This window comes from Orbicella franksi, chromosome 3 (genome assembly GCF_964199315.1).
Source record: "Orbicella franksi chromosome 3, jaOrbFran1.1, whole genome shotgun sequence".
Taxonomy (NCBI): Eukaryota; Metazoa; Cnidaria; class Anthozoa; order Scleractinia; family Merulinidae; genus Orbicella; species Orbicella franksi.
In genome coordinates, this window is record NC_138147.1 from 18,662,485 (window position 1) to 18,688,232 (window position 25,748).

The window sequence follows — 25,748 nt, forward strand, 5'->3', positions numbered from 1 at the left end:
TGTACGCTGATGACGTGTGTGCTAATGTTTACAAAGCAAATCTTTTGACAGGCATTGTTTCCAAAGTAATGGTCGACGTCCTTCTCCCAGAAATGCGAAACTGTCTTCAAAGTTGTGTGAATATGAAACTTTATCGAGTTACTGGTGTGCAGTCGGTTGTCATGAATGAATTTTCGCGCGCTTGTTTTCTCTTGTCATGTAAGACTACACGAACATTTTTTTGTGATGTAGCTCAACAAAAGGACTTCTGTTGTTCCAATGTCTCAATGTTATGTTATAAAACAAATGGTAAACGCCATAGCGTACACTATTGAGTTATGGATGCACTTGGGAGGTTTGCTAAGCACTCAAGAAGCTAGAGTCGCACTCAGTATCGCCTCGTGCGACTCTTACGCTTCTTTCGTGCTTAGCAACCTCCCGCGTGCATCCATAACTCAATAGTACACGCTATGGCGTTTACCATTTGTTAATTGATGACGCTTTCACGTCCATACTAATTTCCACGTAAGCTCGCTTCTCTGTCATATTTTCTGTTGTGCGCTAGAACTGTTGTTGTCGCGCCCAAAAGTGATTAGCAAGAAAGCAAAATGTCGGACGAAAAGAAAACGCAGCGGAAGCCAAAAGGACACGATTCAAGTTGGAATCCCCTTAGATTCAAGAGGAACCAAAAAGAACCTGGTGAATTCGAGTTACAGGCTTTACGGGTCGATTTTGAGCCCGAGACAAGACCTCCTCCCACTTTTGTCTATTCTCAGGAAACGAGCGAAATAGTAACCCCCGTGTCGACTCATACTCTGAAGCTATTGGAAGCAATCCGTGAAGACAAGTTGGAATTCGTCGAAGAAGAACTCAGCAACATGAATAAGCAGGATATCGATAAGACCGACAGACATGGCTTCGCACTTATTCATGTCGCAGCTCGATACAACTTACACAGAATCGTGACCTCCCTGTTGGAACATGGAGCAGATGTTAACATTGGCACAAGCGAATACCGGTGGACACCCCTTCACTTAGCTGCCAGGTGTGTTAGACTTTTTTTCTACGGTGAATACAACTTTAATTTTTGTAGCGACTGCCTCATAACATGAAATTTTCGCGACACGCTAATTTCGCGAATTTCGCGATGTAAAAATAACCACCAAATTAAAGTGACGGGAACAATACATGTCGCGAACATATTAAACATGACGAGAAAATTAAGTGACGGGAGGCGCAGTGGCCTTATGGCTAGTGCGCTCGTCCCCGGAGGTAAATTTGCCACATCACGTGTTTCAGGGCACAAGGAGACAAAGGACAAGATCGGTGGCCTTTAGGCTGGCCTTGTTTAGGCTGACCTTGTCCAGCTACATTTATTCTTTTGCTTTTCGAGACACCAATCTTGACACTTTGACACTTTCCTTGCGCGCCGAAAAACGTGATGTGGCAACGCGTGTTTCGGGGCGCAAGTGAGTTCAAAGTACGGAACTTGATATAGTGAACGGGTCATTTTGCAATTTATGCGCGTTGGCTGTTGGGCTGGCGTTATATATCTTCGCTACACAGTGCTGACGAGCCCCAAAAAGGGCGAAACAGCTGTCCACTGTTGTGATCCTACTTTATCGGTTCTTGTCATGTTGGTGTCTCGAAACGTTTTTCACGTAGTATCAGTCTTGCAGTCTATTGTTTGTCTTCATTTATAGATCGACTGAACAATGCGTGTTTCACGTATGAAATGTATGACAATTAGAAAAACTAAGGCATAAAATGAATTTACCATCATTTACAAACTACAGAGACAAAGCGTATGACTTAGTTGATATATCGCTTTGGTGAAAGAAAAAATAAAGCTACATTTGGGAAACAGCTGTTTTGAAAAAAAATGTAATGTTCCGTGACGACTTTACTGCGTGTGTAAAATAATTCGATATGTTGTTTTGACCATGCATAAATTAAAACTTCGACTCGGTTATTTGAAAGAGCTTTATGTACGTTCCGAGATTCTTATATGAAAACTTCCTGAAAAAAAGTCAGCTGTTATGCCATTTGGGAATGAAGCGCTTCTAAGTCAGTTGTTTGTTGGTTTAAACACCGGTTCAAACATTTTAATATGACATGAAGGAACGCGCCGCGTCTGCAGTCTACCGCCGTGAAAAAGTACGTCTTTGTCTGCAATGTAACTATGAACAGCTGCGGCTAAATTTTATTACAATTAATGAGTTAAGTCTTGTTTTTTATGGATACGGAATTTCCAAGGGTTGGGGGGGGGGGTAAGTAGAAAAATCATGGAAATTCCAGGGGGTGGGGGAGTACTGTGAAGCCCCCTAGAACGGAAAATCCTGGGGGTGGGGGGTCAAACTGGAAAAAACCCTCCGTGGGGAGGGGGTTATGGATATTTTCTGGAACTACACAATGTGCTATAAATTAGGAGAAGTTTTCAAGGGAAGGGTGAACCCACAATGTTTATTTTTTTTCTTTTTTTTTTTTACCCATGAAAGCACGAGATAAGAGAGAGGGGATATTCATTGATTAAATGTGCAGGCCAGAAGGGTTTGGCAGGAGAAAGAACGAGTCTTACAAAGAATGATACGCATTTGACCTGGAAGTTATCATCCGATATTGTTATAGTTTTGTGTTTTGATTGTCACTGTAGGGTTTTGAGTGAGATGTTGTTAGCTGTCTCTGTTTTCCTCTTTGTGTTGCACTGAAGTTGATAAGATCTTTTAAATATACCGGATTCTGAAAGCACGAAACTGAGAGGTATCAATTGACCCTTGCCGACCTTATTAAAGCCCTTAACCTTGTCAACTCTATTAAACACTTTTCAAAGGCAAGCTTTTTTAACTCTGTTTAAAACACAACATTTGCGTAATCACAATTCAGGGGCACCCAACGGATCGTTTCGGTAAATTATCTGTTCGGAAGGCCTTTAATCCCCTCTGATTTTCTTGAGAGAATTGGCACCTCGAACTTTCGTGACATGAGAAATTTAATGTCTGTTGTTTTCGGACTGTTGAAAATGTCGTTTTGAGTACCGAAAAAAGGTCAGCTATCATTTTCGGAAAGGCGATAAGACCTTAGGTTTTCGGGAAATGGACAAAAAAGCCCTAATAAATTCGAGAATACTCAAGTTCCCCTAGAATATCCGAACAGATAAAATTTGTTTTAGTGCAACCTAAAATTAACCTACAGAGCTTTAAAAGTACTCCAGATAGCCTAAAACAGCATCTAACAGCATTAGAGAGAAAACGCTCGTTGGGTGCCCCTGACAATTGGAGTAATCTAAGTATTTTAATTACAAAATAGTATCATAGTTATTTGGAGTGGTATTCTTACCTTTAACTTAAATAATGTCTCTACAATATTTGTTTTGATATATCATGACAAGCGTTTTACCTCGAAGTTTGTTGAAACATATAAGCTGGTTATTCTGGAAGCCAATCACAAGTAATTTTAGATAGTGTTTGCGTTAAGAGCGTTTACGTTTAGTTGGGGTGCGTGTCCATTCATACATGCTCTAGTTCGCAGAAAATGACGATCAGATCATTGTCATCAACAATTGTAGGGTTTAGATCTTCCTCCACATCATTTGTTTGCCTTTAAGTAATGGAATATACATATTGTAGCATATCATTTGTGTCAACTAAAGCATCACTTCATTCCACATTTTTTATTGTGTAACAACTTGTTTCAATTTGGCTCCGAGAATTGTAGCAAATTTTCCAAAATACGACATCGTTGCCTGTAATTGGCGCCACGCGCATCATCATTAGTCCGGAATTGATCCTTAAAGCGCTATAAGCCATCCTTTGCATTCACGAAATGGTTATGAAAGCCGATCCTTGACCGGTGTTGTTCAACCGAGATTCGCATAATTATGTACTAACGTTTGATCTTGAAAAAAAAAAGCAACCGAGCAGGGTGACTGTAAACAGCGTTCAAGTGTCAGTATTTCTAACAATGTAAGTACAGTACAGTCTTTTTCAGTTTCTGAGAGTTTCTGCAAAATGATAAAATGACTCCTTTCGCTGTATAGGGCAATCCGCGCCGAACATTCAGGTCGATAAAAGTTAGCTTGCGAAAGCGTACCAGCCCCTGTGCAACCCGCATTAACCACAAGCCGAATCTTAATACGGTTGGTTTGTGTGAGCAAAATAACTCTCGATGTGGACACCTGAGGGAATAATGAAAGAAAGCCATCAATAAACAGTACAACTGTAATCAACATTTTCAAAGCCCATACGAAATTAGGAAGCTGGATTTTCGATAAATGAAAACAGACATGCAATAAAGCACAAGCTTAAATACAAAATTATACGAAGAGAGATTTTCGATACATGCAAACAGATAACGCACCACATCTCAAAACAAGCTGGTTTTCACATGACGTCACTAAAATTCAAACTACAAAACTATTGATCTTCCTGACATTTTACTTAAATGATGTATAAGAGCAGCTGAAAACTAATATTCATACAAATTTTCGCTCCGAATGGGTTCTTGGTTTTGTGATAAACTACGCTTCAATTTCTACGCTTTTGCGTGACGCGGGATTTACATGACGGCCTAGAGAGCTGTCATGATGGTTAAAAAAGTGACTTATTTCGGGGAACTTGGCTATCTGTAGTATTATTTTAACGTTTTAGAGTTCCTCGAGGGATAAATTCACGCTTTTGTAGCAAAACTCAGTGACAGATGTTTCTGTTCGTTTCCGGCCGCCATGTTGGTGCCCATATGGATGGGCACCAGCATGGCGTCTCCATACAAATCTCTATAAAATTGGGTACAAAATTTCTCCGCATATCTCGCATAAGAAATATTGCTGTGACCAGAATTTTGGCGAGAGTCTTTGCATATTTACCTTCTTTCATTTCCCAGATTCTGGACTTTATCTATTGACCGGTTTTGATTTTTATTTTGATCTATTTTGAATTGCGTGACACTGAAAACCAGCAATAAAAGAAAACAACCTACCTTGGCAACTGAAAGCTGGGGAACTGAAGATGAAGTCTCTTAAAACCGTTAAATAGTACACAAAATCGAAACGGCCAACACGAAGGAGGCAGAAAATCCACTCGCACAAGCCAACTAGCACCCGATCTTCTCATCTATAGGATCTAAACTAGTCATCTTAGTAGAATCCCTTTCGATCATGTGACTCTTGTAAACAGACAAACTTCTAGCTGCCGGCTTAGTGTGAGCTCCGCACACACAACAGACAAACAAACGTCCGCGGCTAAGACAAACGTCAATTTTGTCATATGAAAGGACGTTTTGTACATTTTAACTTCAGCGGTTTACCGAGGTATATTAGAGTTCGCATACCTGGGTGAACATTTTACTGAGACCTTGGTAAATGCTACGCAAGATGACAAACATTTGACCAAGGTAAATATTTGCTGCAATATTATGGAATAATCAAAGGCTAGCCAACTCGTAATATTTTAAATTCATGTAAGACATATGACCAGATTTAAGGAGTTTGTATGTAGCGTAACACAGTTTAAAATTGACAGCAATCATTAATTTACCTATTATATAACTGAGAAAATTACTTCGTTGCGATTGGCTGAGAGCGGGCCAATTCATCGTTAAGTTTTAATTTGCATTGCAGTGTAAATTAACGCGTGCGCTTTCGTGATTTTCTCAGTCATATAATGAGGGAGTAATCGTGTGAAGAGGGTCGTTTAGGGGTATTCTCGTGATGCGTGATTAGCTGATTTTATTTTCCGTGAAACGTGAATTTAGGAAATTATTCTTCGTGATCCAGTTGACCTGAAGGTTTCGCGTGACTCGTGAAAAACTTGAATTATTAACCGATATCCGTGATTTCACCAATCTATTCTACGTGATTATGAGACGTAAGCCCTCAGAATGGTTAAAAGTCGTCTATCGAGAGTGACTTAGGTACGCAATTTGCAATATGGGCCTTGACTTAGCGTTTCACGATTTTGCTTTCTTCACTGAGCACTCTTTCTAGTGTAAGAGCAGGTTATTAAAAAGAGTATCTTACTTGTTTATTTTCGTGATTCGGGAAAACGAAAGTTTCATATCCGTGATCTGTGATCCTCTCTTTTTTCCGTTCAGATCCGGTAATGCAAAGGTCACGGTTTCAAATCCTGGTGAGAGAACTCATTTTTCTCCCGAGCTCCCAGCGGGTGGTTTGCATTTATATAGGCCTTCGGAAATAATCAAAGGCTCTGTGAGCCAACTCTTGAATTTGATAAGCCAGTGAAATTTAAATATTATCAATAGAAAATGATGTTTGATTTCCATACTAGGGTATGAACCGTTCTAAGTGTTGGACTGGTAAATGGACATTTTGAGGAATATGATATGAAATTCAATTAGGCCTCAAAGACAGAAAATATGGGCTGAGTGGGAGTTAGTGTGAGACAATCACTGTTCCAGATTTTACTTAAAAGGTTTGTGGAAAGAAAGTTCCAATTCAAAGGGTGCTGTTTTGCTCCAAGGTAGCGAGAAATGACTTAGAGCCATTGCTGTACATAAGCTGGGTGGGGATACGCCAAAGTAAATAGGTTGATGATTTGAATTAAACTCCTAAATGAGACCAATCTGGCTGTGGCTTAAACTTTATTTGACTGCAAAGAATGGACTACAATGACAACATTTCTCTTTATATAATTAATTTTTTTGTGTGCAACCCCAAAAAGTACTGATGACTAAAATTAGTGGCACCCTAAGTGAGATTTGCACCCTTGTTAACTGAGAAAAACATCATTACCCTTTTCACAAGGGAGTACCCCTTCCAACAGGTTGTGGAAAAGCAGTGAGTAAGTAAGTTAAGAGTGGCGAACGTTTTTGATAATTTATTTTTCAAGGACTTCCGATCAGCCAAAGACTTGTGGCTACTTACTGAAAATTTCAAATTACTCTAAAGGCCTTCCAAATATTTCGTAAAAGATTAATGTACCTTTGGGAGCTTGTGAGAATTGCACTGTGAAGGAGGGTTAACTGTAAAATTACACAGTATAGATTATAATCAGCTGCAAGTGATTCACCCAGATTTGAGTGTAATTAAGGAAATTGCACAGATAAATATAAGATGTATATTTTAGTTGGTTTTATGAAAATATGTCTGCCAGTAAAACTGGTTCTTTACAAATGGAAACTCAAGACATTATGTATTAAATTAGTTCACAACAAATAACTAGTAGATTTAGTATGAAGGACTGTCAAACTATGAAATCAGCCAAACTCAAGCTAACTGAAGGCATCAGATGTTCCCCTCTAATCTTTGGTTATCTAGCAGTTTTGTAGTGAATTGATTGCATCTATGGCGGTTTTACATCAACTGGTTTGTTTTAGTAATTATGACTATGGTAATATCAAACTGGCACTTACTAGTCTATGTGCTTTACACAAAGCCTTAAAGAGCCAGTTCATTTAATAAATGATTCTGAGGAAGGCAATCACAGAGTCTAAATAGTTGAAAGCGAGCAGTTTACAATTCAACTATTGTACAAAATGTTGTTGTTACTAGTTGAAATAGTCATGATAGAAGTTCATGGTGCTTGTATGAATATAACCAAAGAATAGATGGCAGGTGCTGAATCATTATTTGATGTTAAGTTCTCAAGACCGCATTGTTGTTTTCAGTGAAGTTGACAGCAATAGTTCCAACAAATATAACACATGAACTTCTTTGTTTGTAATTTGTGTTATTAACTGCATGAACTCCAGTGATGCTGTCCCCGCATTTTTCACGCTGTTCATTTTTTTGTAGCTTCAGTTACTGTAACTGGTACTAAATCCATAATGAATATAGTTGGCTCCAGTGCTGTATGTCTCTGTCAATTACCATGTGCAAGTAACTACATGACTGTATACCATTCCAGTTCTTATAGTGTATTTTAGTAGTCTCCATAGTCCAGTTGCCAGTGTATGTGATATAAGCTCTGAATGATGTGCTAGTTTATAAGAAGATATAACAAGTGTTAGCAACAATTGTTTTAGTAAAGCTTTTGGTCCACCCTGACACCACACCTGTTCTGGATTCGTCACTTTTTGTCGTCTAGATGACTTTTTTGCAATTTCCTGTATGTGATCTGGGTTCTCTGCTTTCCGTTTCCTTTTAGACTTTTTGTCAATTTCTCTTTCGTGTTCTGGGTTGGTCATTTTCCTTCTTGTGACAGTTTGTTTCTTTTTCTCCCTAATTGTTTCAATATTTTGTTTCCTTTGCATGGAATTTTGACTCTCTCTTTTTCTAAAATCTGCACTAGCTCTTCTCTTTTTCATATATTCTTTCATGCAACCTTGATCAGCTCTGTATTTTTCCTGTTTATCAATTTTTTTTCTTTCAACTACAGTTTGATCACATGTTTTGTGGCTTGGTACCTAACAATTTCTCGTTTCTACCGTAGAAACATAATGAGTTTTACTCATGTGTCCAATGTAAATGTTTGTGTATTCCTGTCATATTCACTGCTTGAACAACAGTAACAGGAGCAAACGTTTGAAATGATTCAGCGATATGAATTGACAGATTTAGGCAATTGGCCAGTGCTTGAATTATAATTGCATCAGCCCGTGTTCCCTGACATGACCTATTGTTCAGATAGTCTTGCCAAGAATGATCAGTGTTACTCTCTATGAACTGTTCAAGGTTCTGCAGTAAAGTACTTGACTTTACGAGCACTTCCCGAAGACAGCCGAAGTACGGTCGATCTATCAATTCCATTTTCTTTGAAAAAAAAAATGAACCATGACCGAGGATAACCATAAAAAACCTTTCATTGTTTAAGCTACAAACTGTAAGTGCTTACCTGGCAATGGCACGAAGGCTTTTTCTCACAACAATGAACGACTCCAGTCCAGAAACGTTCGGCAAGCCATTCGTGGTCTCAAACTGTACGAACCACTTTCCAACGTCGACACAGCTCCAGGAATAGCAAAGACAGCCATCTTAAAGGAGTCGCTTAACCAGTGGGCCATGGGCGACACTTTATAATCGGTCTCGGCGAGCGTGAAGCTCAACTTCGCGAACACTCGAGTCTTTTGAGCCCTCGGTGGAATTAACCAAAAGATCGGCGTTTTGACGCTACTTAATAAATAGGTTATTTTCGCCCTTATAATTACTTGCAAACGCACTCCTGTGGTACTGCGAAGGACCTGCTTGTCTGCCCTGCCACCACGGGGTGGAGAGTTCAAATCCGCCGCCCACTTGACAGTTTTTCGTTTTTCTTAATTTCTTTTCTTTTTTTTTAACTTTTTTCTTTCTCGGACACACTGATCATTTTCCTTTATATATATATTGAAAAAGTAGAAGCACTGACACCATAAATGAAATATACGCTGCAAACTGCCAAAGATATTTTCGGAGATTGGCCAAACTTAATTCACGGATGAAAAACGTATAGCTTTAAACTCTTTTAAGATTCTCATTGGCTTCTTTTTCACCCACCACTATTCTTAGCAACAAAGATGGCCATTTCTTTTGTTTATTACTCGCCAAAAACTATCAAATGCACGTAAAAGCCTGAAATCGAAAAGAAGTTTACAGGAATCGACCAATCGAGCGAGCGAGCGAGTGCCATTCTTCACATCATATCTACAACTCGCTCTTGCGCATGCGCGCAATTCACGAGTTAAAAATGTTGCAGCCATAAAATTAATATTATTATATAAGAAAATGAGACAGTATAGACATTTGAAATATCACGCGCAATAAAAACACTTTTCGATTGTAAGACTCCCGCACATAATTTTTGGTAACGTGAAAAGGCTATCGAATTATACACCCACCTTTGTTTTACACCGAACAGTCTTTAAACTGATAGCACTTGTTCGACTCCAAACACGAAAGATCGACCAGTTTTTCAGTTTAGCAGCCATTTTGTTCACAACGTTCGGGCAAGTGACGCCCCTCTCAAGGAATACACTGGTCAGCGGAATTACCACTTAAAGTTGATGGATGATCAACCGACCGACGGAGTGCACATTTGAATCTGATCACTGTTATAACTGACTCCCTCTAGTTACGCTATCACTTGTTAAAACGCAATGAGCATGATTTGATGTTGAAGAAGTGTGAGTGTTGGAGGATTCTGAACTTGGGTTATTTTCAGCCAGTATAAATTGCGTTGCTATTACGGTCCACGTATCACGTGGCGACCCCCATGGTGGGCAGGGGTACGGCAAAACCTCTCGTATGGCGAGCGCAGTCATCGATCGTCATGCGATGGTTGAGACCAGCACATGATGTTTCGAAGAATTGCTATGCTCTTTAGTAGTCTGTTTTTGTTCAGTTTTGTTTTGTTTTTGATGTTTTCAGGGGGAAGGGGGAGACGAAGAACCTATTATCGCCGCCAACTTTTTTTTTTTTTTTTTTATTACATAAGTAATATAATCCCAGATGATCTTCAGAAAGAATGCTGGCAGATGGTCGTTTCTGTTACTGCCTGACGAGTGTTTATCGCCGGCGAATGCAAGTGGTTGGAAAGGATGAGAAGGAGATGGGAAATGCGTGCTGTGCCCATGTCTCGTCACATCACAGTCTCATTAAGGCTAATTCGTCACGACTCATAATCCTGCTGAATTTCGAAGAAAAACGAGACTGCGAGCTGTCCAATTTTAAGAATTTTTTTACGGCCTTTTTAACTTTGTGGCGATGTTATTCCACAGGGGACCCAAACACTATATTAGCCGTAAAAATAGATGTCCTGTTATTTACCCGTGTTCCTGTGTCCTTTTGAGTCGTTTAGAGGGGATTTGAATGAAGCGAAAGCGGTTTATAGTTCCGAATATTATCTCGTCTGCCACTTTGTAATTATGACGCTCCGATTACGTCTCAAGTTTCTCTTATCGTCGTTAGCTATTAACTCTCGTCGAGTTAATCGTTAACTCGGCCGCGAGGTAATAGTTAACGACGTTAATCGAAACTTGAGACGTAATCGGAGTGTCATAATTACAAAGCGACAGGCGAGATAATATTCGAAAATGTAAACCGCCTTGGCTTCATTGAAATCCCTTCTAAACGACTCAAAAAGACACAGAAATTAGCAAAGGTAAATGTCAGCACATTTATTTTTACTGCTGATATAGTGTTCGGTTCCCTGTGGTTATTCCAAACCATATCTCAACGCCATTTTGACGATGTTTCTAGTTGTTTTTTGACATGCAAACCCTTTCTTTATATATATATGTTGTAGGTTCAATGGCCTCTCCACCGTTGACGCTCTTTTACAAGGGGGTGCCGACCCTTCAGTCAAAGGTAAAAAGGGAAGCACTCCATTGCACTTTGCAGCGCGCAGAGGAAACGAAGAGATCGTTAAAGTTCTGTTAGAGCACCCGAAAGTCAAAGTTGATGTCAGGGATAGTTCTGGAAAAACAGCGTTGCACATGGCATGCAGTGAAGGACAAAACAGAGTTTGCCAGCTTCTACTCGACAGTGGAGCTGACATCAAGGCGGTTACGACAGACAACACGACTCCTCTCCACAACGCCATTCTGAATGGTCATTCTGAGGTGGCAACAATGATACTAAACCGAGGTTAGAAAATAGATATGACTATGGAAGTGGCTGTGTGTTAGCCACATGATCAGTGGTCGAATTAGTCCATCAGTCGTACCCTATTTCACATCAAATGTCTTTGGAAAAGTAAGGTTGGCTGGCTTTCATTCAGACGTTTTGTTTTTTTTTTCGTAATTTTCCCTCGTTAAGTGAGAAAAAAATATAATTTAATAAAGAATATTGAGTCTGAACCAAATTGACCTCAGGCTGAAAAACGCGGAGCGAAAAAACGTGTTCCATGATTGCTTTTCCACTCCGCACAACTTCCCTATTTTTTCTAGCTCTCGCAGTTTTTTGCGCTGCTCCCTAGTGATGTTTCCAGTTGCTTTAAGCTGCAGGACATACCGCGTAGAAACCTGATGACGCGTGCAATGGTATCCCGAATTTAAAGGCATTAAGTAATTTGCTATATCAGTTACCTTTGTTTAGTTCATGGCTTAAAAACTGACTCATTCTGAGATGCCTTGATTATCTTGACAATCCTTCGTGTGGTGTACGTAAATCGAAAACACGAGAGCGGTGACAAACCTCTAGTTCTTTGTCGTTCTCTATTGTCGTCCATCGGTCCATTCAACGCTCTACAAGCGGAATACTCGGTCTATGCTTGTTCGATTTACAAACAACCGTGCAACCGCAACAGCTAAGCTCGAAAATACTTCGAAACAACCCGACAAAAGGACGAGAAAAGAAAAGCTTAAAATTTCGTGAATGGACTTTCAATCAAAAGAAACAATGGAATACATTAAAATAACTATTATTAGCGGGAAAAGTTGAAAAAGTTGAAATTAAACGTTGTTAACTCAGGCGTTTTGTATCTAGTTATCCGTGAAACACATATTTGCCGTCATTGAGGTACTTCTTGAACTATATTTCCTCTCTTTGACAGCCGCTGGCAGAGATGTCGATACGACTGAATTAAAGCAACTGCTAGATAACAAGGACTTGCAGGATAACACTGTTTTGCATATGGCTGCCTTGAATAACGATGTCAAGACCGCTAAACTGTGCCTTGACCATGGCGCAGACGTCAACACTAGGAAATCTAAAGAAACCACTCCACTACACGTGGCGGCCACTAAAGGGAATCTTGAGATGGCAGAGTTGCTAATATCACGAGGAGCTGGGGTTAACATGAAAGACGGGGATTCCAAAGCACCGCTTCACAGGTAGGAGTTGTTATAAGGGACATAGATGTATTCCAGATGGTAGGTAGTTTATAGTACTGCATGTACTCTAGTTTTAATTCTAGAGCTTTTCTTCGATTGGGTTTCTTTTTTATAATTCGGTGATTCTGTGAAGTGTCTTAATTAGTTCATGACAAGAATGCAAATAAGCTACACTCTTAGCCGACCCTTTTCTGGCCCTATTATCCCCGAGGAGAAAAGAAATTAAGTAAGTCAATTAAGTCCTAACAGAAAATCTTTGATTGCATCGTACTCCAAAAAAGCCTATCGTGCTCTCGCTTGCCCTCAGGAAGGAGTCTTCACCAAAGCCTAACCTGCGGGGAAATATTTCCAGGAGGCACTCTGCGATAGACAAATCTCATTCAGAGGCAAAAATGAGCCATACCCCTAGTTGTTTCAATCACCCATGTTATTCTGACTAAAATTTTTGTTTCTTTGTACATTGGTTTTCAGGACTGCTCAGTTTAACCACACCAAACTTATTTCACTTCTTGTTGAAAATGGAGCCAAAGTGAACACACACGATGGCGAGGGACGGTCGCCATTCCTGAACGCCGTTGCGGCAGGGCATGTTGGCTCGGCCAGGGTTCTCCTTAAAGTTGGTGCTGACGTAAATGCAACCGATTTGCTCATGAAAACCTGTGTTCATATCGCGGTGGAAAATGAGCAGTTGAAGATGCTTGCGATGCTGTTAGAGAGTCACCCTGGGACAACAAATTTATACAAAGCAGATTTGTGGGATAGGGTTCCTTTGCACTACGCTGCCAAGTCAAAAGATATAAAAGTAAAACGTTGATATGAAGTAGTAAGATATGTGTCAACACTAGCGGCAATTTTGAAAAGATTAAAGAAGATTTCTAAAAGAACTTCGGATTATCGTCCTTCAGTTTCATTGCACGTCTATCAGTTTCGCTTATTATTCCATTTCAATTGACAGAAAAGAGAGAGAAAGTTAAATCAACGTAAATAGCTTATGGTACGAAAACTACTGAAGAATTACCTTTGTGTGATTGATTTTTTTTCCCTTTGGTAGATCTTAGAGCTGGTCTTATCCAAACAGAAGCATCTGTCATATCGAGATGAGAATCAAAAAACACCTCTTCACCTAGCTTCAGAATCTGCCTCATCCAAACACGTTGAAGTATTGGCAAGGCGGATGTCTGGTGTTAACGAACGAGACGAACATGGACGAACACCCTTGCACAGTGCTGCCAGGAAAGGCCAACGGTAAAGCCCATTTGATTCCATCGTTTGTGAATCAATCAAAAGTGAGGTGATGATTTTTTTTGCAAATTTTGAGGTCACGGATCAGAAAACGCCGCGATATTTATAGAGTTGATATTTTCCTTTATTATATGGCTGTGTCTCACAAGGACTGGGAACTACCGAATTTACGAATTTGATTGTCTGAAATCGATATTGAAGGCGGTCTAGATTTTCCCAACCAGACAGGCATCTAGACTGGTAATGACGGTTTTGCGGTGACAATGTTGTAAACTAAAATACAAGAATATTGACTATTTTCTTCCAACAATGTTTATTTTATGGAAGTGCCAAAAAGCCTGATGAGAAAAGAAAAGTAAAGAGGACAAGTAGACTTTGGCAGAATTAAGTTCAGGTCATCGCTGTTCGCAAGCAAAATGTCAGTTAGTACAAACCAGTTACATTAAACGAATTAAATTGTTCTTGTTTGCCACAAAATAAACATCTTATTAACCGAGTTTAGTCGGTCTGTATGGGAGAATCTTGATCTCGGTCGTGTATGTGTACAGACCTCGCTGCGTTCGGTGTGTGCTCGCGATCTCGGTCAGGTCTCCCATACAGACCTCCTGCTTGGTTAATAAGAGCTAATTAGTATTCCTTTTCCAAGGATATTTCTGCTCCCATCATAGCGATGCTTCCATGCATCACTCAAGGGCTTCTTTGTTCATGAACTAATTGGTACAGGAAAGCTAGTATGGGGTAGGTTAGAACCTCTTCTTGGGTTTTCTTTGCCATAGCATATCTCAAGATATCAAGTTAATATCACACGACGTCATATCATCTGCCATCTTGAATTCCATTGCTTTCTAAGAAAGTCAGAAAATGAATAACGTTTGGATTGATGAAAAAGTTTACTGACAGTGATAACGACATGCGAAAGAGGTGCTAATTCTGCAGTGCAGCTCAAAAAAATTGGACAAGATGAAGACCCAGATTAAATTTGTCCCTCGCCTTCCCCTCGCTTGTGGGCCCGAGGTTTACTTTGAGGTGTCTTTGAGAAAGTAAGGAAAAAATGTGCTGTTAGATTTCAAAATTATAGTCAGTCGTGCGAGCCAAACCTTATTTGAAACGTCAAAAGTCAACGAAAGTGCATGAGTGAATTTTCCTGTAAAAAGCACTTGTAGATTAAAAAATGTAACTAACGCGCAAAGACGAAGGTTCAAATCGCTTTAAATTTTTGAACGGTTCAGTATTAATCACCAAGAGGTTTTTTTTTTCCACAGAAAAGCTTGTGAGACACTTCTTAAATTGGGAGCAGAAGTTGACAGTAAAGATAACAACTCCCGAACAGCTTTGATGTGGTCTGTTCAGAAAAACAACCTACAATGCGCTAAGATTCTGCTTGATTTCAAAGCTTCTGTCGACCTCCAAGATAGAGATGGTGACAGTACATTACACGTGGCTTGTGGACAGGGCCATACAGCTATAGTTCGTCTACTTTTAGACTGCGGGGCAAGTTTGATGCTTTGCAACAAAAGAGGAAACGGTTGTTTAGAAATAGCAGCGAAGGCAGGATCTTCTGATGTTGCCATGACAATTGTGAGACACAAAAGGTTAGTTGCTGCCGGGAGTGATATTAAGAAATAACATTAGAAGTTTTTCCTGTGCGATAAAAAAAAAAAAAAGAAAAACGAAGGGAATAACAGAACCCAAAATGGTAGTGATCACCAAAAACTACGAGGGATACACAAGGGAAGAGTTCATTAATCTTACTTGTAAAATGTTCATATTTCGGAATATTTTGTGCTCTAAATCGACGATATTTTATTCCCCGTACAACTTCTTATAACGCGCTTAAATTCTCAACGGTTCCCGCGTCAGTTCAGACTCACACAACGCGTGACGCTTTCATGGATGGATACGTGCGTGTCCGAGGATTAATTTTTCCTTTTTCTCGAGACGTGAGCTTGGGACGCTTGTGGTTTCATATTTATGCATCAAAATTCTTCACAATTGGCTCAAGGAAGGTTTTGTTTCTCTACATCGGCATGTGCAAGTCCACAAAAACGATTTTGCTAAAATTGCTATATAGTTGAAATGATCGTATTAGGACATCTCCTCCTTGTTAAAGCCTACCTTGATATAAATTAACAACACAATAATTATGCAAGTCGTTAACCAGTGTAAAAATGTTTTTTTTTTTTTCCATCATGACCATTAGGAACTGACCAAGCTCTTTCAAACGTTCATAGAAAAAGTAAATCTTCAGTTTCAGCGTTATAGGTCAAACCTATTTTCTTCTTTTGTTTTAAGGTGGGTGGAAATTAAAAACTACCAGACTAAAACTGGGCAGACTTCAATCTCACTCCTGGTTGAAAATTTCCCCGAAGCTGCCGAAGTCGCCCTGACTCAATGCGTGCACTATTCTCCACATCTCAATACTACCGACCCAGAGTACACCATCACGTACGACTTTAAGTATTTGGATCCTGGTCCAGAGGTAAAGGAAAGCAGAAAAAGGTTCTCTACAGTTAAAACGATGATCAAGCATCAACGCGAGCGGCTCCTTCTTCATCCTCTCACACTGAAATTCAACGAAAGGAAATGGAGCATGTTGGGAAAGTTCGGATTTTTCGGCGATTTTGTGACATATTTTATCTTGCTGATTTTCCTGAGCATATTTGTTGTTCAACTAAGGAAAGTCACTGATGTGCTACCAGAGATGAACACATCTGGAGAACCATATATTTACTATGAAGAGGATTCTACCTTTGCGGAATCAGTCCTAATCACTGATGTGCCACCAGAGACGAACACATCTGGAGAACCAGATATTTATTACGAATTCGAAGAGGATTCTGCCTTTGCAAAATCAGTGCCAATCATTTGCTCGGTTTTCTTCATATTGCACCTATGCAAAGAATTTTTTCTTATATACATGCAGCGTTGGAGGTATTTCAAGGACACTTCCAATTACCTTCGCTGGATCTTTTACCTCAGTATCACGGGAGCCATGGGTATCTGGCCATCTCCTGACGCCGACCCACGCGAAGTTTGGATTCCCTGGGGTGTGGCGACTTTTGGGTGCTATACGAACATGCTGTTGTTCCTTAGAAGATATCAACTGTTTGGTACTTATATCTCAATGTATACTGAAGTGATCAAGACTGTTGTCCAAGTGATGGTGGTATTCGTTTTCCTCGTCTTGGGATTTGGACTGGTCTTTTACATTCTATTTAAGGAGCAGGTAAAAGTTAAAAGAAAAGATAAGGTATGATGAAGAGCGGTTACCGATTGGCCTTATTGGGAAATGAGTGTGGCGGTGGTCAGATTGTTAATACGTTTGATTCGAATCGAGCGGTCTTGGATCTAGTGCTGGTTGGGGTCATCCTGTTGTGGCTCTCGGCGGCTAGACACCACCAAGCAGTATCAATCCGCATTGACAACTCGACTAAGAAACAATCGACAATATTCATTCTTTAATGTGCGATGGACTAGCATCCCACCCAGGTAACTTAGCAAAAATCTTGCTGTCTCTTCCTGCGGCAAAACTGAAAACTCCAGCGCCTCCTAAAGGCGGAATTAACTGCCACGTTTTGAAAATATGTCATTGAATCATAGGCGTATTTGCGTTAGTTTGAAGTTTTGGTTTTTCGTCTCTCTCTTTCAATGTGTTCTGTCCAATACGAACAAACGGGCGTTTTTGGTAATCAGCTCAGATGCACAAACAAAATCAATGGCAATTTTGGCCCACTTGTTTTAATAATTGATTTTGCTTTCCGCAATCATTTGCAGAAGGAAAGATCAAAATATACAATGCCCCTTCTTCCAAAAGTGCCATCTATAACCAACTATGAATATCGAGAAACCCGTGTTTAATAATCTCAAGGAAACTGAAAAATCCCACGATGAGCACTCTTAATTCGTTTAATATAACAATACCTGAATAGTAGCATGTGTATGCATGTGTATAAAGTTTGACTGAGTTACTTCAGATGGGATGCTTGTCCGTAGCAGGTCGCACCACCTCCCGCCACTCATACCTTTATTTCTTTGACCCTTTACCAGTATACCTACTGAATTACTTTGGTAGGGTCTTATGCAGACAAGATGAGAGTGGCTAGAAAGACAACAGAAACAGTCCATGGAAGTTACGAAAGACAACACAGAGACAGAGTCCAAAGCATGCGCTAGCCATTGCGCCACCTGGCCACTAACGGCACTTATAATGTTACCTGAAGTTCTATTCCAATGGCCTTTATCACATCTTTCATGCGGAGAATTGACGAAATCTAATCCCAGATACGTTTTCGCAAAAGATCAATTGGACCTGATTGAAAACAAAAGAAATATATCAAATGAATATGCAGCTGACAGGCTTGGGCGCTATTCTGCGCTACCAAAATTAACTTGCAATATTAACTCGCTTTCGTTGTCTTTTTTGATAAATAGTCGGGCGAGAAGAGCATGACGACAATTTAACGTTGCGAATGGCTTTTCAAACTTAGCAACAATTGTGACTCCTTCCTCTCCTACTTGTAACTATCGTGTGGCTATGTTGGAACTAGAACCAACGAGAAACGACTAAACGTTCGTCCCGCCCACAATCCAGGGAAACTACTACACGATTATTAGTTACATATTAGAGCAGCCACAATAAATATTAATTCTTGGCATCATTCTTGTTTTACTATATTTTTATTGCAGGATTCATTCCGCAACGTGCCTCTTTCCACTCTTCGTGTGCTGGTTATGACGGTTGGAGAGCTCGACTTCACAGACTTCGTTAAGCTGTACAAAAAGCAAGATCCTTCTAATCCATTTCCATCAGCGGCATACACATTTCTCTTTTTGTGCCTGTTTTTGATGAGCGTCGGACTGATGAATCTCTTGGTAAGAGAACATCATTTTCACGTTATGATCATTAAGGTATCTAGTAAAATGTACCAGTGTTCACAGGAGGCAAAAACGACTCGTGAAGGGGCACTTTACCCAGAACTTTATGCTTCTTTTATACGTTTTGGATTCGATGGATTAGTTATTTGTGTTGCACTCTCTCTACCAATTAGAATTGGGCAAATTTCAAAGGCATGATTACTTGGACTAGTGCGTGTTATTTCAAGGGATTGGCCAGCCGTGCCACACTTTCTTTACTTTTCTTAAGGGGGAATTCCTCGTTCTACCGCTAGATGGATTTGTGTTCGCAGGTCCCGAATTCAGCTCCTCCATGTCTAACTTGTAAATAGCCAACTGATCAGCCTCCAAGCAGTAAGAATTCTTAGGAGGCCGTCTCTGTAAGAACCGACCACTGATTTTACTTCGAAAATTCGATTTTTCTCATAAGCTGGGATTTCGAAGCCCTTACCTAGTCAATCACTAAAATGAGTTTTTGTTTCATTAAAAATTCCAATTGAAGTTTTCTAGGATTGATTGAAGTTCGGTCCGCTCGACGCAAGTTTCATGTCCGCCGAAACTGGAAAAATAGCACATATTGCCGGCGCTCTAAAAAAAATAATATTCGCTCAAAAGTCCCAATTCTTTTTTTCAACTATAGATATATCATAGCATTTTGTTTAGCCATGTTGCAATTATAATTCAGTGTTGTTCCTTCAACGGTTAAAAGAAGATTTTCTACCCCTTAAATCGAGTTTTGAACCAAACGCGAAAATAGCTCTACTTTGAAGGCACGTTTTAAAAATGTGGCACCTGTTTGAAACCGCTGAACTACATGAATAGAAAGTATAAATGTCCCTTAATTTAAAACAGTAATGAAATTTGTCTGCCCACTAGGTTTTCAAAACTAACGACCGCTTAAAGTTCAGGAAATTTTGAAAACATCCCAGTAAGTAATTAGCACACTCGCCTTCGTAAAGTGCTCCGATAAATTCCCGTAAATCTCTTACCTGGCTTCAAGATTAAAGTTTTGGTCCTTTGTAGCGATCTTTGAAACCTAGGTAGCATTAAAACTGCCAGCTTTTCCTTCCAACTGTAGGTTTGTATATAAAGTAGATTTATGCATTCCTCATCTGTGTCGAGCGTGACTGTCACATACTTCGATGTACTTTGTATTACTGACCATTGTTTTCCTCGAAGCCAGTTTAATCATGTAGACTCCTCTTGAAAGGTTTGTAGAAGCGCTCTTTTGGACAACTCTCGGCACGCATACATGCATGAACAGTAAACAGTGATTCGGGAAGCCGAGGAAGGATTGATAAATGCCACGGCCATTTTGTGTTTACAACAAGTGATTTAGTTCCCAATCTTTCCCGTGAGTATAATGGGAAGATTGGGAACTAAATCAATTGTTGCAAACACAAAATGGCCGTGGCATTTATCAATCCTTCCTTGGCTTCCCGAATCACCGTTTACTGTTCATACATGTATGCGTGCCGAGAGTTGTCCAAAAGAGTGCTTCTACAAACCTTTCAAGAGGAGTCTACATGATTAAACCGGCTTCGAGGAAAACAATGGTCAGTAATACAAAGCACATCGAAGTATGTGACAGTCACGCTCGACACAGATGAGGAATGCATAAATCTACTTTATATACAAACCTACAGTTGGAAGGAAAAGCTGGCAGTTTTAATGCTACCTAGGTTTCAAGGATCGCTACAAAGGACCAAAACTTTAATCTTGAAGCCAGGTAAGAGATTTATGGGAATTTATCGGAGCACTTTACGAAGGCGAGTGTGTTAGTTACTCACTGGGATATTTTCAAAATTTCCTGAACTTTAAGCGGCCGTTAGTTTTGAAAACCTAGTGGGCAGACAAATTTCATTATTGTTTTAAATTAAGGGACATTTATACTTTCTATTCATGTAGTTCAGCGGTTTCAAACAGGTGCCACATTTTTAAAACGTGCCTTCAAAGTAGAGCTATTTTCGCGTTTGGTTCAAAACTCGATTTAAGGGGTAGAAAATCTTCTTTTAACCGTTGAAGGAACAACACTGAATTATAATTGCAACATGGCTAAACAAAATGCTATGATATATCTATAGTTGAGAAAAGAATTGGGACTTTTGAGCGAATATTATTTTTTTTAGAGCGCCGGCAATATGTGCTATTTTTCCAGTTTCGGCGGACATGAAACTTGCGTCGAGCGGACCGAACTTCAATCAATCCTAGAAAACTTCAATTGGAATTTTTAATGAAACAAAAACTCATTTTAGTGATTGACTAGGTAAGGGCTTCGAAATCCCAGCTTATGAGAAAAATCGAATTTTCGAAGTAAAATCAGTGGTCGGTTCTTACAGAGACAGCCTCTTAAAAGGTTTTTAGTTTTATTTACAATATTCGTTTCTCGATTTAAGGGCCATTAACCGATTCATGCGCGCGCTCGCGTACGTTGCTAGGGAGGTGAAATTTAGCTTCCAGTTCCTTTCGTGGCCTGAACGCGGAAACTTTCAACAACTCAACAACTTGCACATTCGGTTACATTTTAGCTGTCTTTTCTTTGAGTTTCAAAAAATGCAAAGTTTAAAAAATACAAGCAAAAACAAAGAGAAAAACAGAAAAACAAGCGCAAAAGAAAAAAGCAAAAACCATGTCTGTGTGGGTTTCGTGTGTTTCGTTTGATCTTATTGAGCCGCTGGTAGTGTGAACTGCGCACGCGCTGATAGGATAACTACGGATAGATATCGCAGACACTTTCGGTTTGTTTAAATACTAAAGGAAATGCGGTTTTTCAGTAAACCCAGCTTTTTTCAACGAGCTACGATTTAGCCAATGTTGGAAACAAAGCTATGCATTCCTTTTGTAAAATCATGCTTTTTTCAGAAAATTAGGAATTTTGAACTTCTCTCAAAATCTGATCTTTTAGAAATGAAGCAAAAATTATGCATAGCATAATAAAGAAGTTAAATCATTAAATCAAGGAAAAAATTCCGCAAAGGTAACATGCTTTGGAGCCTTTACATTTTTCAGAATTAGTCACATGACCATGGGCGTGGCCTGATTACGTCATTACTGGTGCTGCTGACCAATTAGCACAGCAGTGCTAAATACCTTGACACTTAAACAAAGTTTTTTCACAGGTTGGTCTGGCCGTTGGAGATACCGAGAAAATTAAAAAGTTAGCCACAATCAAGAGACTTGCTCTGCAGATTGAGTATCATATTGAAATAGAAGACTCCTACCCAGGTTTCATCACCCGACCTTTTTACGAAGAGGTTTATGATGACAAGCCTAATAAGCAACCCGTACATCACAGGTACGTCTTCACTTTGCATTTTGGAATGTGCAGAGGCTTTGAATCTGAATAATTTGAAGCTTTCGTATTTTTAACAGACTGAAATTGCATAGGATTCGATCCTCAATTCATTATCTTGAACAGTCCAAAAGTGCTAAGTAAGAAAACATTCGGAACTGTAAATTACTTGGTCGGAAACCTTTCAAAATAAATTTTTCAGGGTGCACGACTTTGATATCATAATAGAAGTACCGCTTTTTCTTGTATTTTCTTCTTTGCTTGCTTTTTCTTTCTTCGACTGTTTTCGTTTTTTTTTTTTTTGGTTAGGTGTCTTTGTATTTGTTGGCTTTCATAAAGCACAAGTCGCTTCTTTTCAACGGCTATGACGTTGTGTCGAAACTGTCGAAAAGGATCCATACCTTGAATGGTCATTTTTAAAATATATTTTTACCCGTAAAGGCCGTCAATTGCCTTGTTTTAGCTTATGATCATGAAGCATAAATTTTCAGTAGAACACGAGAGGAAGAGAACAAAAATAAATCTTGATTAATTACTTTGCACGAGGTTAAACAGTTAAGAACACTTGTAGTGTTCTATGGTGGTTCCGCGAATCTGATTGGTTTGTTCATCGGCTAGTACTAAAGATGGTGGGACCCATCCTAAGTACTTTCCCTTAAAATTTTCATGCTCTAAAAATACGGCAATTATCAGCCCGAGAACGAACTGCCAAGGGTACTAAGGCTTGCTTGACAGTTTTGTTTAGAACAAAAACATCAATCATAGTCGCCGTCATTGCATTGTTTACAAGATTAAGTACACTAATTCCTTCGTTCTATGCTAGCGATATTCGCTGATAGAAAACTCGGTCTCGTAGTCTGTTACGGACGTTCCTAATGGTGACGACAACATATAGCCTGTATATTTGTTCTTGTTCTACTTAATTTCCAGAGTAATGGAGTGGCTACAATCACGATATGCTGAGGCCGCTCCAGAGCCATTGGCGGAGGACAACAAACCAACTGAACTCACTGAGCTACGAGACGGGATGATGAAGAACAAGAAGAGGATAAAGTCAGTTGTGAATATGCTGGAGGCACAGAACAAGTTACTCAGAAGCCTGGCACTATCAATTAACCCTAATTTTCAGCTGCCAGAAGATATCGAGAGAGCCAGCTGGACTGCAGATGATCCAGATGATACAGATGGAAGACATCAATCGTCCCTTGAAACAGTAGAGGAACTGAGCGAAGAACCAACAGATGGCACGAAGCTGGCTTTGGCAACAGAAGGGAATGCTCCCGATGCTCTTTATTGAGGATCGCTAGACGTCTTATGAGGACCACTAGACAAAAATTATCGCCGCAGTTATTTTTAGTTTTTCATGCATTTGTTCACAAAAAAGGTAACACTCACAGTAATCCATGATACGGTCTCACATAACAATGCCATGGCTAATTTTTTGTTGTTGTGTTGGCACTACAGTCGAACTTCTCGATCGTCAGCTGGCACCCTTGGGGCCAGAGACAGGGCCCCAGTAAAGTAGTTATTCTCATCTCTCCTTTATATGCAAAGTACCGCATAGGACAAGAGTCCTCTATCTCCTGCTCTCTCTTGCTCCCAGTTAATTAAGGTTTAGGGCCTGAAATTCTGCCTCCCTCAGGTCGATTTGGGACGGCCCCTCTTCCTTTTATCCCCTGCTGTCCATCTGAGAGCAACTTTAGATAATTTCTCTCTGAATGCACGTAACCGATCCAAACCACCTTCGTCTTGCAAGGGCAATCCCCATGTCCTTCTGCTCGGTTTCAAGAGCGAAGGTAAACTAGTGTTAATGTATAACTTAAGAATATGTGTAGAGAAAAAAAAGTGACACATCAACATTTCTACGAGGTATGAATGAAAAGCTACTTAAAAGTTCCAGCTTCACGGATTCAATTTCCTTAAGAGAGGGGGTAACATGCATCTCCGTTATATATACGCACGAGAGGTAGCTATATACAAGCGAAAAAGGGGAAGGAGGAAAATAGTAAATACAGGAGCAAACATGTGCTTCTCGATAGGTTTTTTGGTTTATAATGCTTACAGTGCGACAAATAATACTGGTGAACTGAAAACAGTCAATGGTCTTTGTTGGTTCTACAAAATTGTACACGTTCTACAAAAAGATATAAGTCACATAAGCAAAAATTAGTCGCATTTCTTGCATTGTAGGAACTGACAGATTCACTTTTTTAGAGGGAACATGAACCATTCACTTGTTACGATAGAGGACATCGAGAAGTATAGTATCCATGAAAATCGTATAATTATACTGATTTGACTTCGAATTCTTCCTTTTCCGTTAATTTCCTGACATAACGTCTCGTAATAAATAAATGAAGATCACCACAGAATTCAAACAGTTAACCACTGATTTACATTGAAGCTGTGTGTATTAGAATTAAATAAGAAATTTTAAGTTAAAAGAAGTTAGCAATAAAATAACAATATTATCTACAGCTAGGTAATTCTAATAAGATCATCATATACATGGTGAAATCTATAATATACTCCGGTATTACGCTAGCCTTTATTGAATCGATGCGCAGGAAACGATTTCAGCTCTGCTCTGAACAATATAAACTTTGTAATGTAAACGTAATGTTCAGAACATGTTGAAAAAATATATTCAGTGGGTGATTAAAACTGATTATGGCTCTACATTGATGGGCAGCGGTTAGGGTTTATCCCCGACCAGTATAAGTTTCTTTACCGACGCACGATCGGTAAGCCGAGGTACTAGTGACGTATCGGTAACGTATCGCATTAAGCATCGGGAAAATGTCAGTAAGATATTGGTAAGCACCGAAAAATTTCCGCTTATAAGCTTCCTCCCTGAAAGTTAGTTTTCCCTGTCGCCCAGAATATTAGAACCCAAAAATCCCTTCCAATATTCAACCCCCTCGAAAATGCACTCGAACCTCCGGTTGCGACCACCTCTCGTAGGCGAGCACTTCTCCTCTTTTGCTTTCATTGTAGTCGTGTACTTGTAGTTGACTGCGTCAATGTCAACCCCAGCGTGCGCGTGGCGCTTAAACCATGGCTTGCGCGATGCGCAGAACGTGTGCGCACTAACAAAAGTAGGCACCGTCCTTAACAAATGAAATATCGAGGAATCATAATTTTTGCCGGATTACATCTTTTTGACCTTGTTTAAGATACGTGTTTCTTCTTAGTTCAGGCCATTCAGTTTACATCAAATATGTATATCTATTGTTTAGGAAATGCAATTATTTTATTGCGTGTATTGTTTGAGCAAAATGTAACTCGACTTAGGTAGATTCAAGAGAAACACTTATATGATGTTACACATTGAAAGTGATAATAGCTTTCCGTTATTTTGTTATTGAGAAGTTACCGGTTAGCGAAAAGAAGAAAATCACGACGTCACGTCGTTTGCTATTTTCTTTGAGCTGTTTTCTGAAAAAAAAAAAAAAAAAAAAAAAAAAGATTTCTAGATTTCCCAAACTAAAGCTTCCAATCGTGTTTCTGAATATACTTCGAACTGTCTCCTTTTTTTAAATGCCTTTCAACGACATGAATAGCTGCGTAAATGAAAAAAGAATTGAAGTTAAAATCTAAGAAAATGACTCATTTACTCATTTCCGAATAATGTGAATTGATT

General features: G+C 39.5%; 1 protein-coding gene across 1 annotated transcript; it reads left to right on the plus strand.

The window, feature by feature from the left end:
* Positions 1 to 24,447, plus strand: LOC145482576 (uncharacterized). The gene is made up of 11 exons (XM_081461171.1): positions 1 to 1,024; positions 11,151 to 11,491; positions 12,399 to 12,678; positions 13,150 to 13,480; positions 13,730 to 13,923; positions 15,183 to 15,512; positions 16,213 to 16,645; positions 16,715 to 17,146; positions 18,607 to 18,792; positions 21,933 to 22,108; positions 23,036 to 24,447. The coding sequence occupies exons 1-11, from the start codon at positions 588 to 590 to the stop codon at positions 23,400 to 23,402; spliced, it is 3,507 nt and encodes a 1,168-aa protein (XP_081317297.1). The 5' UTR covers positions 1 to 587; the 3' UTR covers positions 23,403 to 24,447.
* The last annotated feature ends 1,301 nt before the right edge of the window (positions 24,448 to 25,748 follow it).

What these genes read in the sequence shown, in the direction of transcription:
- LOC145482576 (XM_081461171.1), top strand. Translation starts at nt 588, where the DNA reads ATGTCGGACGAAAAGAAAACGCAGCGGAAGCCAAAAGGACACGATTCA. An exon ending in TCCAAAGCACCGCTTCACAG is followed by an intron (nt 12,679 to 13,149) that starts GTAGGAGTTGTT and finishes ATTGGTTTTCAG; the next exon opens with GACTGCTCAGTTTAACCACA. An exon ending in ACATTCTATTTAAGGAGCAG is followed by an intron (nt 17,147 to 18,606) that starts GTAAAAGTTAAA and finishes TTTTTATTGCAG; the next exon opens with GATTCATTCCGCAACGTGCC.